Source organism: Diaporthe amygdali, assembly GCF_026229845.1.
Source record: "Diaporthe amygdali strain CAA958 chromosome Unknown NODE_8_length_1307975_cov_65_857355, whole genome shotgun sequence".
Classification (NCBI taxonomy): domain Eukaryota; kingdom Fungi; phylum Ascomycota; class Sordariomycetes; order Diaporthales; family Diaporthaceae; genus Diaporthe; species Diaporthe amygdali.
Window position 1 is genome coordinate 1,062,587 of NW_026517028.1, and position 16,693 is coordinate 1,079,279.

The 16,693-nt window shown below is 54.4% G+C and overlaps 6 protein-coding genes across 6 annotated transcripts; 4 read left to right on the top strand and 2 right to left on the bottom strand.

The window, feature by feature from the left end:
- Positions 1-423: 423 nt before the first annotated feature.
- On the bottom strand, positions 424-1,551 carry J7T55_013565 (syntaxin-like protein psy1; the record flags this gene model as incomplete). The annotated part of the gene is made up of 3 exons (XM_053141372.1): positions 424-795; positions 874-1,386; positions 1,462-1,551. 3 exons carry the CDS (start codon positions 1,549-1,551, stop codon positions 424-426), a joined length of 975 nt encoding a protein of 324 aa, XP_052995905.1.
- A 3,021-nt stretch (positions 1,552-4,572) lies between these two features.
- Positions 4,573-5,813, bottom strand: J7T55_013566 (U3 small nucleolar ribonucleoprotein IMP4; the record flags this gene model as incomplete). Its single annotated transcript, XM_053141373.1, has 4 exons — positions 4,573-4,884; positions 5,110-5,462; positions 5,530-5,746; positions 5,808-5,813. 4 exons carry the CDS (start codon positions 5,811-5,813, stop codon positions 4,573-4,575), a joined length of 888 nt encoding a protein of 295 aa, XP_052995906.1.
- A 653-nt stretch (positions 5,814-6,466) lies between these two features.
- On the top strand, positions 6,467-9,763 carry J7T55_013567 (tp-dependent helicase nam7; the record flags this gene model as incomplete). The annotated part of the gene is made up of 1 exon (XM_053141374.1): positions 6,467-9,763. The coding sequence occupies one exon, from the start codon at positions 6,467-6,469 to the stop codon at positions 9,761-9,763; it is 3,297 nt and encodes a 1,098-aa protein (XP_052995907.1).
- A 1,344-nt stretch (positions 9,764-11,107) lies between these two features.
- On the top strand, positions 11,108-11,611 carry J7T55_013568 (sulfotransferase domain-containing protein; the record flags this gene model as incomplete). Its single annotated transcript, XM_053141375.1, has 1 exon — positions 11,108-11,611. One exon carries the CDS (start codon positions 11,108-11,110, stop codon positions 11,609-11,611), a length of 504 nt encoding a protein of 167 aa, XP_052995908.1.
- Positions 11,612-13,024: 1,413 nt separating this feature from the next.
- On the top strand, positions 13,025-14,414 carry J7T55_0135695 (uncharacterized protein; the record flags this gene model as incomplete). Its single annotated transcript, XM_053141376.1, has 2 exons — positions 13,025-13,570; positions 13,656-14,414. The coding sequence occupies 2 exons, from the start codon at positions 13,025-13,027 to the stop codon at positions 14,412-14,414; spliced, it is 1,305 nt and encodes a 434-aa protein (XP_052995909.1).
- A 501-nt stretch (positions 14,415-14,915) lies between these two features.
- J7T55_013570 (uncharacterized protein) lies at positions 14,916-16,538 on the top strand (the record flags this gene model as incomplete). The annotated part of the gene is made up of 3 exons (XM_053141377.1): positions 14,916-15,122; positions 15,204-15,547; positions 15,902-16,538. 3 exons carry the CDS (start codon positions 14,916-14,918, stop codon positions 16,536-16,538), a joined length of 1,188 nt encoding a protein of 395 aa, XP_052995910.1.
- Between the last annotated feature and the right edge of the window lie 155 nt (positions 16,539-16,693).

Consider the following 16,693-nt stretch of genomic DNA (forward strand, 5'->3'; position numbering starts at 1 on the left):
TCTCTCTTACAACCGGATCCAATCCTTTCATCGATCTCTGCGTTAAACCCGCTGGACGGACGTAGACATATATACATGAAGGCGTGAAGAAGGCCCCTTGAGCGTCCTGGTAGAAAGCCCAGGGGCGGGGCAAAAAACATTATATAGAAGAGTAGTCCGTCCTGTTCATCAATCCTAAGGTCATTTTTTGCTGGATCCGGCCCGCCCGTTCATACATCCACCCATCCATCCTCTGCGTGCGTGCGTGCTGTCATTGCTGTTCGTATCGTTGTTTTATTTTATTCCAAAAAGGCGCCAAGTTGGCTGCGGGAAACCAGCCGGAATGCATGTGGCCAATGGAGGTAGGATCAACGAGGCAGTGTCAGCCAGTGTTGTGCCGCGCAACTTCGTCGTTCGTCAACGTCCCTCCGTTCTCTGGCTTCTCTACTGGGTCGCATTGGTTGCCGTATTCTTAGCCTTATTACTAAAGTAAACACCCAACCCGACGCCCAGCCCGATGGCCAAGCAGATGAGGAAGACAACGAGGGCGCACCACCACTTGAGCTTGCGGGTGCGGCGGGCGTGCGTAATGCCGACGTCGACCTGTTTGTTGCCCTCCTGGAGGTGCTGGTTGGCCTGCTCTGTCTGCTCCTCGGCGCGCTCCACGATGGCCTCCTGCTGTATGACGAGGGTGTCGAGATCCTGGAAAATCCCCGCGAGCTCCGTGATAGACTGCTCGATCCGCAGTAGCTCATTGTGCCGCGCGCGCACGTTGCCGAGCACCGCGGAAGCCTGGCCTGACCGGTTTGTCCTGAGCTGTGGAGAATAATGCCGTCAGTATCAAGGCAGGAATCTTGGGTGGGAGAGGGGAATTGGGAGCTGCGAGAGACTTACCGCTGTTTGGAACACACCCTCATTACCCCAGTCGGCGTCGGCGGCCTGGCGCACCTCGTCCTCGGAAGCCTCGGGGTTGACGATCCTGTACTGGCGGGCGATCTGGTCGCGGTACCTCTCGCGGTACTGCTGCTCCTCCTGCAGGTAGTTCTGGAGCTCCTTCTTGAAATCGCCGTTGAGGGCCTCGAATTGTCTCTTCTTCATGGGGGCGCTGCCGTCGGTGGTCCGCTCGACGTCGGACTTGAGGGACTTGATCTGGTCGCGAATTCCGGTGTTCTTGAGCTGAGTAGAGGCGACCAAGTCGTCGAGGCGGCGCTGGGCAGTGTCGTCTGAGCCGACCAGGGCGTCATGGTGTAGGCCGGCAATGCGCTGGACGTCCGCGGTGAGGGAGCGGATCTCATTGCGGACGTGGGAGACGCGCTGGAGGAAGTCTTGTTGCGACAGGACGTTGGCGGACTGCGGGGAGCCGTAAGGGTTCTGGCCCGGACTTATTTGCTGCAATTCATGTTGTTCCTGAGCGGCGGTGTTAGTCAAATGTATCGCATTCGAGCCACGAGCCATGAGCCACGACGGAGAGTGAGCACATACTGGAGCGCCGTAGGGATTTGAGTTCCCGTACCCTGACTCTTGCGCGGGGCCCGATTGATACGGGTTTCCGGAATACTGGGAATGCGACATGTTGGAGCAGGATGATTGACCCGGTCGGATACTGCGGGTTGCCAATGCAATTGACCGATTGACTGAGTGATGGAGTGGGTGAGAGCACAAATGAGTGAGTAGTTGGTAGTTTGACGGTCCACACGGGTTATATTGTCTAGGTGCTACAGAAGGAGATGATGATTAAGGCGGAAGAGGGTGGATTGGGGAAAAAAGGTTCGCAGGTAGGGTTCCAAGGTAGTTGTTGGCGGCGGCGGCTGTCGAGGGAAAATCAGACGAGAACCCTGCCCTTGTACGAGGGAGATGGAGCTGGGAGCTGGCAGCTGGAGCTGGGCTGGAGCGGGCTTGGGCAGGTTTGGATTGGATTGCTGATGGCAGATGGCAGATGGGCAGGTGAGCCGTCGCGCGCTGAGCCTGCTCACAGTGAGCCGGTTGAGCACACCAACACCCACACAGCCCAGCGAGTATGACGTTTAAGCTCGCACGCCAGGCAGGGGTGGCCTGCTGCTGAGTGGGGCGGGGGATGCTAAATTTGAGAAGAAGCCCGGCCGATGCTGCTGATGGATATGGCAATGATGTCTCACTTAGACCCTGGAAACTCCGGGTCACAAAAACCGTTGAATGGAGCAGCGGTGAAGGAGTAAATGACTTGCGTATAACTGAGTATTTGGAGGCTGGGCAACGGACTCTGAGCAAGATCAGATCACTCTGCAGTTCATATATACACGCAAAAAAAGAAAAAAGAAAAGCGACATCAAGTTTGTGTGTGTGTGCTCAAGGCACCAACAACTGCTTGGAAGCTCCCTGGCAGGGAAATTGTTGTAATACATCCAGACCCAACACCTGCCATATGCAACATAGTAGCCATGCGGGTACACCTCTACTCCATGAGGTATATCTAGGTACCTAAGACACCCTACAGCGGCGAACCTTGGAACCCTCACTCATCCAACAACGGCGTCAGCAGTGAGGCTTTGCCTTTGCGTGTCGCGTCAGACTCTGAACCGTTCCGTCGGATTCGGACTCCATGTACGGAGACCTATCCACCCGCGGGGCTCAGTCCTCCTTCCCGAGCAGCCGAGCACATTGTCCCGGCGCGTCCGCCGTGCACGCCTATTGTCTGCGGCCGGCCTCTGCGCCTGATGGGATAGAGACCATCGTTGCAACAGCGTAATCTTTCATGCCTACATGTTGGTCCATGTTGGAGGAGGTTGGAACATCACACTGCAGGCTGCAGGCTGCGGCTTGACGGCGTAGCCTGACCGTACTGTGTAACTCCGGCTTGAACCAGAATGTTGTTGGACGGATGCCATTGCAGCCCTCATCTCTGCGAGAGAGTCCAAAGGGACCGTCAAGGCATGACCGCCTTCGGGATTGAGATGTCCAGGAGGCGGCTGGAGCACTGGTGGATATGTCAACCCGCGCCTGCAGCAGCTGTTCAATGCTCGGGGCTGAGGTTGCTGCGTACGACTCGCTGGCCCCAGTTGTTTCTTTAAAAGGGCAAGTTCACTTGATATGCATACTATAGTGGTACGGTATGGCTTGTGCTTGATGTGGGACCAGTCCGAGGTGGAGTGGAGGAATGACTGACTATCTTCAAATCAATAAGACGACCGCCAGTAACAGCAAATACGGGATACGGATACGGTCCCATTCGCATTGTCAATACAGCCATTCCACTCCACGGCCTGAATCCGACATTGATGCTAGCACTTGTACAGAAGCCATGAGCCAACGAGCCCAGGCATCCAGATCATGTGCGAGTTCAAACTTACTAGCTGGAAACCCATTTTTACGAGTGTTCTCGGGTCCCTGCCTGAAGCGTGCAGCTCTCGCGGGTCAAGGAGTGAGGAGGACTATGTGGCAGCCTGCTTCACCTCGACCATTTGCTGCCGTCTTGGGTCACTGCTACTGAAAAGTTTAGTGGTATTTTTACTACATATGAATTTTGTGGCGATGAAATACTTATTTACCGTGGTGAGCTTGAACAGAAGGTTGTCTGGGCGATATGTTTGGTATTGTTTGGATACCTTCACCTGGTGGCATCTACTGTAAAACACTCTCAGATGTGGTACACTTGAGTACAAAAATGCACTATTCGCCATGGCAACAGAGCAGTTGCCGGGCTCAAAGATTGGCCTTGAACATATCTAGTGGTTTAGGCTCCAGGTTACGGGTGCAACAAGTCGCGCACTCCCCATCACATTTCGACGCAGGCAGCGACACATATCAACATGGAAGCTGTAGCTCATTGGAGAAGGACCGCCCCTCTAATGCTCTGAAGTGCGCATGTGATTTAGGCAGGCGGACTTTGCTACCAGAACTGATATCGTGATATCCTCCCTTAGTGCTTTCGCCAACCTTGACCGGAAAAATGCGGGACGACTGCTCGAATCTCTTCTCTTACAATAGTAGCATGTTGTGTTGGTTCCATCCAACGCCGCGCACCATGTCGGTGCTCGCGGTATTAGGTACCTCTGCGTGAAGAATGTCCTAAAACAGGCAACCTCAATGATCCTTGTTTTGGAAACCTCGCCGATCTCCTGGCATTTTCAAGCTCACGCCACAATGGTCCAAACAGCAATCACTTCCTGTACAAGTTCCGTAGACGTGTTGGGTTATTGAAGTAGCATCTACATATGCCACAACGTCCAACTTTACGTCTGAGCCGATGTGCTGGCAGCACTGTCGATAGCTTCTGGGTTCGCCTTAGGTGCGCATCTTATCGTCGTATTCCATGTTGGAGTACGACTTTCGGCTATCTCGCTCGCTGATGCGCTTGTGACGAGTCCGTTAGAGCTGCTGCTTCCGCGAGATGGTTGACTTTGTAGATCAGCTGTGTAAGCGATCCCGCCAGAGGATCTCTAGATAGACATTTCGACTAGTGAACGAGGTGTGTTTCGACTGGCTCCTGGCAGATACGTCAGGTGTGAGTTCCTCGAGGGGACCCAAGGTGGGTCGATCCTCAACCTGTTCTTCACGAAAGCGGCATGATAGCCGCTCGGTGAGTCTGATCCGCTCCCACGGTCCGGCATCGTTCGCTCAGAGAAAGTTCTTCTTCCGACTTGTGCGAGTGTATGAGTTGAGATGCCACTCAACGTCGCCATCTTTGTTTTCGAGAGAACCACCGCGGATCTCGAAGGGCCGAAGGCTCATACGCGGCCCTACCTCACTGAGTTCGCAGGAATCATAAGAAGTCCGGACAAACACGTGATGCCTGACCTCTATTATGTCATCCACATTCTTGAAAGTGACGACTCTACCACTCTTCGGTTTGCTTTCTGCCGCTGGCAGAGGGGGAAAGAGGTGCTTGAGAACCTTCACGACTCTCTGGCCAACTGGCGTGGTGAAACCCTAAATGACGAAACATCAGCAACTGTTCTTGTACAGGATAAACAAGACGTCCCACTCGAGCTCGAGTGCCGCATCGATCTTTTGCCAGGCTTCCGAAGTCCTGCGGGCTTGTGCCGTTGCGTGCGCTCAACCGTAATAGAGTGTGCATTGGCGGGACTCGCCCTTGCTGTTGACATCTTGGGAACCATATCCGAGCGAGCGAAAGTATGAGGATCGATTACCTACCTCAAAGATCAGGTGTGGGTAGCTTTCGGAGACAGTACCACGGAGACTGTTTGGGAGATCTTGTCTCAGGACAACGTTGTGCAGAGAGAACGAGACCGTCGGCCCATGAGGCAGGTGGGATACTGTCATTGCTGTCGGTGTACCTCGATGCTCATGGAGCAGGATCACGTCTGACAGGCCGCGACTGTTACAGGAACGAACCAGCTCCGGTAGAATGGTGTTGCCTCGATTTAGACGGATCGCCGTAGGCATCAGCAGGCGTATCTCCTTAGAAAAGGCGGCCAGTCGGCTAGAGGGTGATCGAGAGGTAGTCACTAGAACTCGAGGATCGACAATACCGGATAGCGCCGCATCTGTTCCCGAATGTCAGCATGGAGAGAGAAAGGATGTATTTTGCCGGTCGGGCGGGATTGGACGTACACTCGTCGTCGAGATCCAACTGGTCCTTCTGGTCGGGTCGTGCCTCGTCATATTGAAAGTCCTTCCTTAGCTGCTCGTCATTGGCGATGGATCGGTCCAAAGGCTTGCCAGTCGCAAGACTCTCCCTCAACTTGGCCCGTTTTTCGCTAATTTCGGCGTCTCGCAGCAGGAGCGCCCTGCGGTAGAGGTAGTCCCTCCGTTGTCTATTTTGTCTTCGCTATTGAACAAGAACTGTCAGTACTGCCTTTTTTCTTTGAAATCCTCAGGTACTAACTCACAATCATGGCTTCAGCTTGTGTGACTCTTGGTGAATCTTCGCCCCTGGAGTGGGAAGTGAAGCAGACAAACTTAACTTTGGCCGGCAGAAAGTGTGCAGAGCTTCGTCCCTTCAAAAAATCCTTATCGCACTTATCGCCATCCTTGTCCCAGGACGCACGAGCCATCATGCAGCCTGTACCCAGGTACCCATGCGTCCCCGCCATCAGTTCCTGGCCGGCAGGCATTTTATCACGGTGAAGTTGGGTGTGGAATTTGGACGGGGAATTTCTCGAGAAACCACCATCTGAGGCCCGACTCGACAACCCACCATACCATTTGCGAGGACAAACCACAACGCCACTCGCGATCGCCAGCCTGGGGGAGTCTAGTCTTTTGGGGGGAAGTTAGGATGTGATAATCATTCCAAGCTGTTTCTACCCATATCATTCTCATCCAAGTCGTGGCTGTGATCCTTTCATTCTACAGCTGCTGGAAAGGTGTGTGCACCATTGTCTGTGGCTCCGTCCCGTCCCCCTCCCTCGGCACATTCTGGCGCCTCTCCCACCGTTCCCCGCCGTTACGTCCACGATTCGGCGTGGTTTTCGAGGCTAACCTGGGCTCCAGTCCCTTCAACAGCAAAAGGCCGACTTTGCGACACGACAGTGCGTGTCGAGCAAGCATGGACGCTGCTTTCAACCATGTTGGCAACCACCTGATCTCCGACTCCGCTGAAGCCATCAAGGCTGGTGGCTCCGACGAGCTATCCAACATCGATCCTGATGAGAGCCTGCTCTACAGCAAGACCGGTGGGCGCAGGGGGATCGGGAACGGTCGCCGACGAACCGACGACGAAGATGGCGAAACCGAAACAATCGGCGACGACGACGATGACGAGAGCCTTGCCAGTGTTGCCGTGGGCGCTATGAAGGGCGTGAGCCTCAACGAACCTGAAGAGGAAAAGGAACTGCCGGCGCATGCTTGCGCCTACTGTGGAATCCACTCGCCTTCCTCGGTGGTCAAGTGTCTGTCGTGCAACAAGTGGTTTTGCAGCGGTCGCGGAACTGCCAACACTTCCCACATTGTGAACCATCTTGTCCGCGCCCGACACAAGGAAGTACAGTTGCACCCTCAGTCACCTATGCAAGATACTATCTTGGAATGCTACAATTGCGGCACTCGCAATGTCTTCCTGCTTGGGTTCATCCCAGCCAAGTCTGATACCGTGGTCGTCCTGCTCTGCCGTCAGCCCTGCGCCGCCAGTACATCGTCCAAGGATATGAGCTGGGACGTGTCTCGATGGCAGCCACTCATCGAAAACCGTTCCTTCTTGGACTGGCTTGTCCATCCACCCTCCGACGCCGAACAGCTCCGTGCCCGACAGCTCACGCCGCCCACGATTGCCAAGCTCGAGGAGATGTGGAAGGAAGATACCAATGCTACTGTTGCTGATCTGGAAAAGGCCGCCAATGCCGACGATGACCCGCACCCTGTACTTCTCAGATACGACGATCCCTACCACTACCAGAACATATTCGGTCCTCTCGTCAAGATGGAATCCGACTTCGATAAGAAGCTCAAGGAGGCACAGTCCGAGGATGGCTTGGTCGTGAGCTGGACCATGGGATTGAACAACAAGCACATGGCCAGCTTCGTTCTTCCGAAGATGGAGTCAGGCGATGTCAAGCTCGCTGTCGGAGATGAGATGCGCCTGAAGTACAAGGGAGAGCTTCGTCCCCCTTGGGAGGGCGTGGGCTATGTCATCAAGATCCCAAACAACCAGAACGACGAGGTCATATTGGAACTCCGTAAGACCGGAAGTGATAAGTCTGTCCCAACTGACTGCACCCACAACTTCTCTGCCGAGTACGTCTGGAAGGCCACTTCTTACGATCGCATGCAGCTCGCCATGAAGACATTTGCCCTGGATGAGAAGAGTGTTTCTGGCTTCTTGTTCCACAAGTTGCTGGGCCACGAAGTTCAAGTCGCGCCAACGAGACCGCAGATACCCAGGAAGTTCACTGCGCCCCAATTGCCTGACTTGAACAACAGCCAGATCAACGCTATCAAAGCCGTTCTTTCGCAGCCTCTTAGTCTTATTCAAGGCCCCCCAGGAACTGGCAAGACTGTTACCTCAGCTACTATCATCTACCACTTGGCGAAGATGAACAGCGGTCAGGTGCTGGTCTGCGCCCCTTCCAACGTCGCCGTAGACCAGCTTTGTGAGCGCATCCACCGCACCGGCCTCAAAGTCGTACGATTGACAGCCAAGTCTCGTGAGGACGTCGAGTCCTCCGTCAAGTTCCTTGCGCTGCACGAGCAAGTGCGCTCACTCGCATCCGACATGGGCTCCGAATTGGGCAAGCTCACGACACTCAAGAATGAATATGGTGAACTGGCCAGTCATGACGAGAAGAAATTCAAGCAGCTCACAAAGGCTGCCGAAAAGGAGATCCTAAGTCATGCTGATGTTGTGTGCTGCACCTGTGTCGGTGCTGGCGATCCCCGGCTTGCAAAGATGCAGTTCCGAAGTGTTCTCATTGACGAGTCGACTCAATCGGCGGAGCCAGAATGCATGATTCCTCTTGTCTTGGGCTGCAAACAGATTGTGCTGGTTGGTGACCACAAGCAGCTTGGTCCAGTGATCATGAACAAGAAGGCTGCCAAGGCCGGCCTCAACCAGTCTCTATTCGAGCGTCTGGTGAAGCTCAACCACGTTCCGATCCGTCTCAACGTTCAGTACCGCATGCACCCATGCCTTTCTGAGTTTCCTTCGAACATGTTCTACGAAGGTTCTCTTCAGAATGGCGTGACCATCCAGGAGCGGCTTCGCAAGGACGTCGACTTTCCCTGGCCTGTTGCTGAGACCCCCATGATGTTCTGGTCTAACCTGGGCAACGAGGAAATTTCTGCGTCAGGAACTTCATATCTCAACCGGACCGAAGCCTCAAATGTTGAGAAGGTAGTCACTCGATTCCTTAAGGCTGGTGTCAAGCCAGTCGATATCGGTGTCATCACTCCGTACGAAGGTCAGAGGAGTTATGTTGTTAGCACCCTGCAGAACACGGGAACTTTCAAGAAGGAGAGCTACAAGGAGGTGGAGGTCGCGTCAGTTGACGCCTTCCAGGGTCGTGAGAAAGACTTCATTGTTCTCTCTTGCGTTCGCTCCAACGACACCCAAGGCATTGGCTTCCTTTCGGACCCTCGGCGGCTCAACGTAGCTTTGACTCGTGCGAAATACGGTCTCGTCATCATTGGAAACCCCAAGGTCTTGTCCAAGCATGAGCTCTGGCATCATCTCCTGGTGCACTTCAAGGACCGCAAATGCCTGGTTGAGGGACCCCTCACCAACTTGCAGACATCTCTACTGCAATTTGGTCGACCCAAGACGGCTTACCGCCCGCAGCGTTTCGGGCCCGTTGGTCAGCAGCCAGCAGCAGGCTATGCGAATGGTCGATTTGGTGGGATGAATGGTTCAACACGAGACTTTGACTCTGCGTCCATGATGTCCTTTATCCCCGATGACGTCTCATCGATCCACGGTTCTGCGCTCGGTGGTGCCGGCCTAAACTCAGCCTACCCTCATATGTTCTCCAGTTTCAGCCCCGACCAGTGGCCAGGTCTTCCTGGTGTAACTCCGCCTGGTCGATCGAACGGCAAGAGCCGGGGCCGAGCAACTGAGAGCGTTGCCGGTGAGAGCGTGGCCAACTCCGAATACACGGATGCCAGCGCCAGTGTCATCGGTGGCAAGGGTATCGGCCAAGGTGGCGCCAGTCTAGGAGCCGGTCTGCATGATGCCATTGGTGCTTCTCGCCCTACCTCGTACAGCCAGAGCGATCGTCTCAGGCAGTATGTTGAGGGCATGGGCGGCAGCCGTCTGGGACCAATCAACGGCTTCGGTCGCCGTGATGATGATGAGAAGAGCATCAGTACAGCCTTTCACAGCCAGCTTGGCGGTGCAGGATTCGACGGGATTTGATCAGACCTAGAGGAATGCAGATTTACATTGACTGCAGTTACTTTGTCGTCAGAAAACATCCGCAATGGCATTCGCCTGCCTCGCAGCACGCATTCGCCCAGCCCCGTGTCGCCCGGAGTCATCGACGGGCACCCTCACGAGGTTAGACCAAGCCTCGTGTCGAATTGCCTGCAAACATCTTGTTTGTTAGGCGACGGGTCACCTCAAGCGCAGTTGCCCGGTCCCGGAAACCGGTCAAATTGTGACATCGGCCTTGATCGCTTACAAAGCATCAGCCTGAGGTAGCCACGTCCGCACGAACAAGTCTGGCAAGCCCGTTCATGGTGTCAGCGAGGAGGAAGATGTCACGATGGACAGAGTGCTGGGGATTAGATCCAAGCACACCAGAGGGACAGTCCTCTGGGCTTCCCAGTGCTGGCCAAAGAAAGATCAAATGAGTTGAATCATTGCAATTAGAATTGTCGTAGCCGGAATGAGATCAGCAAAGCTGTCAGCTTAGCCGGGCGATGCAGAGGGTGTTGCAGGGCCGTGGTCTGCTGGCAAATTCAATTGTCATTCTTCGGTGGCAGCTCTAAGGTCAATTTTTTGTTGTGGAATCATGCTCATTTGAAAGAAACGAAGTGGAGAGCAGAGAGAAGAGGGAAGAGGACACTCAGTGGTCCAGGTCATTCTTTTACCTAGTCGTTCATTCAGTCAGTTAATCACAAGTCACTCATTTGGTATGCGCATTCATCACGATCCTAGTCACGATGCTCCCGCGAACTCATGCACATAAGTGCTTCCTCGGCAAGTCTTGATTGTGAGAGACTTTTGGTCGGGCCAAAGATGCTAGCTCTTCGAGTGGTCGAGATTGACTTCATTCAATAAACTTGTGTCTTTCCTACTCGGAGAGTATTCGGAAAAGGCGAATCTTGGTCTTAAGTGCTTCTCATCGTACAGTAGCATTTTCTTTCCCTCTAAGCCTACCTAGAATGACTCAAGCACAATCTTGCTACGAAATGGAGAAGCTGCCCTAATAGCGCCGAGGTTTACATCCGTTCTAATGGCCGACGACTGAGTTCAACTCATGATAGCAAGTGTGCAGAGGGGCGACACAACCACCTTCTTCAGCCCCCTCGGAGATAATCCTCAGGCTCAAATGTTGGCCTGCAAGGAAACGCACTTCTTCGACCACGAGGGTGCAGCCGTCGAACGGGCAGAGCCGGATTACGGCGTCTATCACTGCTTGTTCGAGCCATGGGATGGTAGGCTTCGTGGCGAAGCATCCTCGGCTTACATCTACTGACTTCCAAGCCTGGCTCGTATTTGACTATACCGCCAAGACATGTGTCTCATCCTCTTTTCATGGACTCGGTCACGCGTGCCTGGTCGCACTGGAAGATGGAATACGAACGTGGCTGGGAGACGATGCCGTTCGCGCGTGCCATCCGCGAGGGCCGGCGGCGCTTCTCGCACGACGACACCAAGATGCCCGGCCACCACCGCGTCTTCAGCAACGTCGAGGACGGCTTCTACGGCAAGCAGGTGGAGTGTGCTTACAGGCCCTTCCCACGCGAGCCGATCCTACTACTCCTCTCCCAGGCGCTGAACGACGACCCGAGGCAGGTCCTCGGCCAGGTGTATCGGTTGCTGGGCGTCGAGGACACCAGTGCCCGACAGCTTCCTCGTCAGTTGAATCCAGCTAAGTCGTTTGACTACGGGCGCACGATCGATGTAGAGGACGTCCGCTACCCCCGCGCCGTCTTCCAGAAAAATTGCACATCTGTTTGGATCGTTGATCGGCCTCGACGCGAGCACTTGGACAGGCGGCACGTCTTCCGCCATTTCCTGGCCGAATTGCATCTGTGACCATTAACAGGGACGGAACTGAAGTTGGAATGTAGAAGACACAGGAGCCCAGATAAATACAGAACTCTTCGGGACCTGTATATCAGCCTTTGTGTAGAGCATCTAGTTGTAGGCACATAGCCTTTCAACAACGCCTGCATTCGCACTCGAAGTTCAAGATGCCTCAATTGTAGTCTTCTCATCTATAGGACGACTGAGCATGAAGCGTCCCGTGGTTGTTTCGAAGGCCTCTATCGCTCTGGCTACCCTTTCTGGTGCCCGGCCTGTGATCGTCCTCGTGTCCCCCTGAACCAGCATATCCCATCAGACTCGGCGAGGGCAACCGGGCACTTATCAGAACAGCCAGCACCGTTCTCGGGGCGATGGAAATGATGAATTGTTTCTGAGGCTCTGATGTTGACATTCAACTTCATACAAGTAGTCGTCTTGACTGAGCCGTTCACGCGAAGGGCTTTTGGTATGTAGTTGCAACAAGACTGCAGCATGTGCACAGAGAGAGATTTGACAGCGAGTTCTCATCATACAAGGGGATTTGATCATTGGTGTGTTCTAAGAGAGGTCACAATGTCCGGTCGTATATTCGTTTGTAATACATGCTGCCCGCCCGCTCCGATCGTGAGGCTCGCAGGCAATGGCAATTCGGCACAAGTAGTCGATAATCAACTCTCTGCCAACCCAGGGCCCACAGTTTGTTGGCCCAGAGCCCAGCAATTGATGGGTCACGGCGCATGCAGACTGGCAGAGGCCCCGGCAGACGCGCTTAGAGATCGATGGCCGGGAACGAAACAGGGCCCGGAGTTCAGATGCTCATGAAACATGGCTTTCTCTTTCAAGCTAACAACGGTGGCGAGAGTCGTCCAAGCAGGTTGAAGCGTCGCATCCACGGGCGGGACTGGGTTCCGGCGCAACAAAGGCGCACCCCCTGGGCGACCCGAATCTTGAATTGGACCCTGGACAATCGAACGCCGGTCTTGGTGCAGTTCCGCCGCTAAAGTGCTGGAGGCTACATAAATGCGTGGGGGGGAAGCAAGCTGCTGCGCGACTCCGTCTCGTCCGGGCTATGCACACTCTCACTCCATACTGCTCTTGCTCAAAGCCACCTTTGGGACTCCTCTCTCAATCTCCTTTGCTGCTAATTTTGACTTTTTCTGAGCTCTCGTAAACCTCACATGCGTCGACGTCAGTGGCCAAGCCACACTGCACGTGCCCTTTGAATTACGATTTACGGGCAGCGCATCTCCCGAGCAAATCCTCCAAACCTCGGCCAGCGCCTCCGGGATCTGATCTGAATATCAATATCTTTCTTGCCTGACTGCCTGTCTGCTTGCTTAGTCGCACCATATATACCCATAAACTTGTTTGGTTCTACTCTAAGACCTATCTAAGACATTCACACTTAATATACACATTCCAATGGCTGCCTCAAACCCCTCGACGGCTGAAGCCACCGCAGAAGCCAAGCCTAGCCAAGAACCTTCCGCACCACAGTCGCCAAACCACGTAGAGGAGAAGAACCGGGCCGCAGACGAGACTTCAACACAGACCCCGGTACCCACAGCGACGACAAACACAAAAGACTCTTCAGACAAGGCTCTCGAAGCAGGTGTGGCGGCAGACGAAGAGAAGGTCGCACCCGGGGGCAGTACATCGAAGCCACGAGAAGCCGAGATCGCCGCATCAGCAGCAGCACTAGAAGGGGCAGGGGCAGAGAAGAAGGAGACCGGGCCCTCCCCAAGGCCGAGCGTCCAGACGGACCTTGACGACGATGTGTACCAGGCGGACTTTCAGGGCGAGGTCGTGACCAACGACGAGCTCCCGTCGGCAGAGACGATCCGTAGGATCGAGAACTACATCGTGCTAGACAGGCATGGCAAGACACACACGTTCAGGAGCTTGTACACGGGGCGCAGCGTCGCGAGGCGGGTGCTGATCATATTCGTGCGCCACTTCTTCTGCGGTGTAAGTCTTGCCCAACCCCGGCGCAACCAATCCATGGGGATTTGGTATCTGAGCGGGTGAAAGCTGACTATGGGTATGTGCGCAGAACTGCCAGGAGTACCTCCGCAGCCTCTCGGCCTCGATCACGGCCGAGTCGCTCCTCCAGCTGCCAATCCCGACCTTCATCGCCGTCGTGGGCTGCGGCGACCCGCACCTAATCGACATGTACGCCTCGGAGACGGGCTGCCCGTTCCCCATCTATGCGGACCCGACGCGCAAGCTGTATCAGGAGCTGGGCATGATCAAGACGCTGGCGCTGGGTGCACGGCCCGCGTACATGAACAAGAGCCTATTCAAGTCGTCGCTGGACAGCATCGTCCAAGGCGTCAAGCAGATCAAGAAGGGGCTGGTGCTCAAGGCCGGCGACCAGAGGCAGATCGGCGGCGAGTTCCTCTTCGAGCCTGTCGACATCAAGAGCCCCGAGGTCGAGAGCCCAAAGCACGAGTTCGACCGGAAGCTGGAGCTGGACGATAAGAAGCCAGAGAAGACGGATGAGGAGCGCGTCGCTGAGGCTGAGAAGAGGAGCAGGGCGACAAGCGTGGTGACTGATAACGATAATGATGAAGAGGAGGAACCCAGCCTGGTTGAGGACAAGAAGGTGACCTGGTGCCACCGGATGAGGACAACAAGGGACCACGCCGAGATCCCAGAATTAATGGAAGTACTGGGCTTGACTGGGCACGGGAAGCCTATCAAGGACCAGAAGAGGTGGTCGAAGGCATTGGACTCGAGAAAGGGCACGGGGCTAAGCCTGGCGCACCGGATGAGCCAAATGAGCCAGCACAAAGTCGACGACGGGATATGAAGGGTGTGTAGTGGTTTTAATTCAGGTGGGCGAACTGGACGGTCTGATTCTTATGGCATGCGTCACAAAGCGATTCAATTTGGGCTTTGGGTGTTCATAATAGCACATGCGATACATATCTGGGAAATGATACCTTGTCAATACAAGCGGTCCTGGTGGCCGGGAGCAAGCACTGGCATACTGTCACGCTGGGCAATATGAATATCGGGTGGTCCGACACAGCGCGATACAATCGATGTTCGATACCTAAACGAAATACGTCTTCGTATCCTTCCATAAGAGGCCACTCGTTTCCTCACGGTCAGTGACAGTGGTCTTGGTTCAGGCAGTAACGTTTGTCATGCTTCATCCCTGTTCTTTGGGACTCGACAATGTTGACCAGCAGATGGACCAGCAGATGACAAGACAATCTGCCGAACACAGCATCTGTCATTGTGAATTTGGGCCAGAGAGAAGCCAAATTATCTGCCGTCTATCAGTCGCCAGCCGCGAGACAGCAACATGCTGCGTAACGCCAGTTCTAGGGTCACCGAGCGACGGACCTTAAACGTGGCTCGAGAAGCTGGCCTCGGCTTCACATTGCACAGGGTGGAGCTGCTGCTGGCAGTTGCGCTGGGAGTCATGACAGACGAACGAGTTTCTTCCTCCTGTGACGATGCGGCCAACGGCCAGGTTTCCGGCCTGTCTGTTTCGTTTGCGAACAGAGCTGTCTGTAATCCTTACCATGAACATGCGAATAGGCCACACTGACCTACAGCCTACCGATTATCCACGATGACAGTTTGCCAGATACATGTGGACGCTGGCAATTACGGTGTCGGGATCCGGATTGCGTTCTACCTTCAATGGTTCGGCATGATCATCACCTCGTGGTTGTTCGAGTCCGACGCTATCAATCTGCACTTTATCAACGCCGTCACCACCGCTGCGATGTCCATCGGCCTGGTTCTGAATCTGGAAAGGCTTCAGCCAGTCGAAATATACATCGTTCTGCTGCTTGCATGCGGCACACTGTACTTCACAGTACCGATTTACCTCTGGAGACTGGTGACCAGCTGCCGGCCGTGGTGGGACCCGGACAGGTGGACAAGGATCAAGACCGGATGGCTCTTCCGGGTGTTGACGTACTCGATGTATGGAGCTCTGCTCAGCCTACATGTTTGGTTTTGGTGTGTGGGCGTCCACGATCGACGGAACGTTGAGACGGACCTGAGTTCAGGCACGAAATGCGAGCAGTTTGGTTTCTTATTCTCTCAGGTCAGGCTAGACGGCCCTGGCATGGTCGCGATAAATATTATCATTCATTTCATCTTTCTTTTAGTCGGAACTTGGATCTCTGCGAGCCACATGGGAATGTGTGAGGAATGCTTTTGGAGCCGGAGCCAAAAGTGGCGCACGTGGAGGTATTGCCACGCTCCCTGCTGGTCTACTTCATCAGCGTGCTATGCTATCCAGAGAGCACTCGCTAACTGGTGTTGCCTACCCAGAATAACCAAGAACCGTATCTTGTCCCTCCAACACTTTCGAACTATCTGTGACCTCATCGTAGCCAGCATTGTCACCCTGGCCATCGAGCTCGTGATCTCTTGGAACAAAATTACAGTCGCAAACGATTTGAACTCTTCCGCGCAAATCATCCCGCCTGCGCTCACTGGTGCGTATCTCCTACGGTGCGTGTGCGTATGGATCACAGGTCCAGACGGGAATGGTGGAGACAACAACATCCAAAACAGAAGCCTTCCCCCCAGAAAGAGGAACCTTTCAGACAGGCAGAGGCGCTCTTCATACCGTCGTCGTCGCCGCTCCCGGAGAACCTCACGAACATCTGCGGATTTCATGGATGCATATCCCGATCTTTTTGGCCTTTCAGAGCTGACGGTGCCAACACCGTTGGCGTCATTTGGTGGTTTCTCTGCTCCTCCTGCTTCGGGTTATTACGGTATGCCATCAAATTATTATTATGCTTACTATGGTGACTACGTTGGCGACGAGGTGCCGCCCCTGGATGATAACCTTGGCCACATTTCACCGGAGCCACCCCCACCACCGGCGCCGACGCCGGCTTCCTCACATGGTAGGAATCAAGACTCTCCTGTCGGCGGTGAGGGTTACATGCGATTGTGAAAAATACCTTTTCACTCATTAGACATCAAAGTCTGTCGTGATCGAGTACTCAGAGAGGAGCATTGCGTTTAATGAATGAAGTGAGCATTTAGGCTACCGGGCACGCAGCGATTTTCAATATCATTACACCTCGCTAGTCTCGGCGATCATTTTCG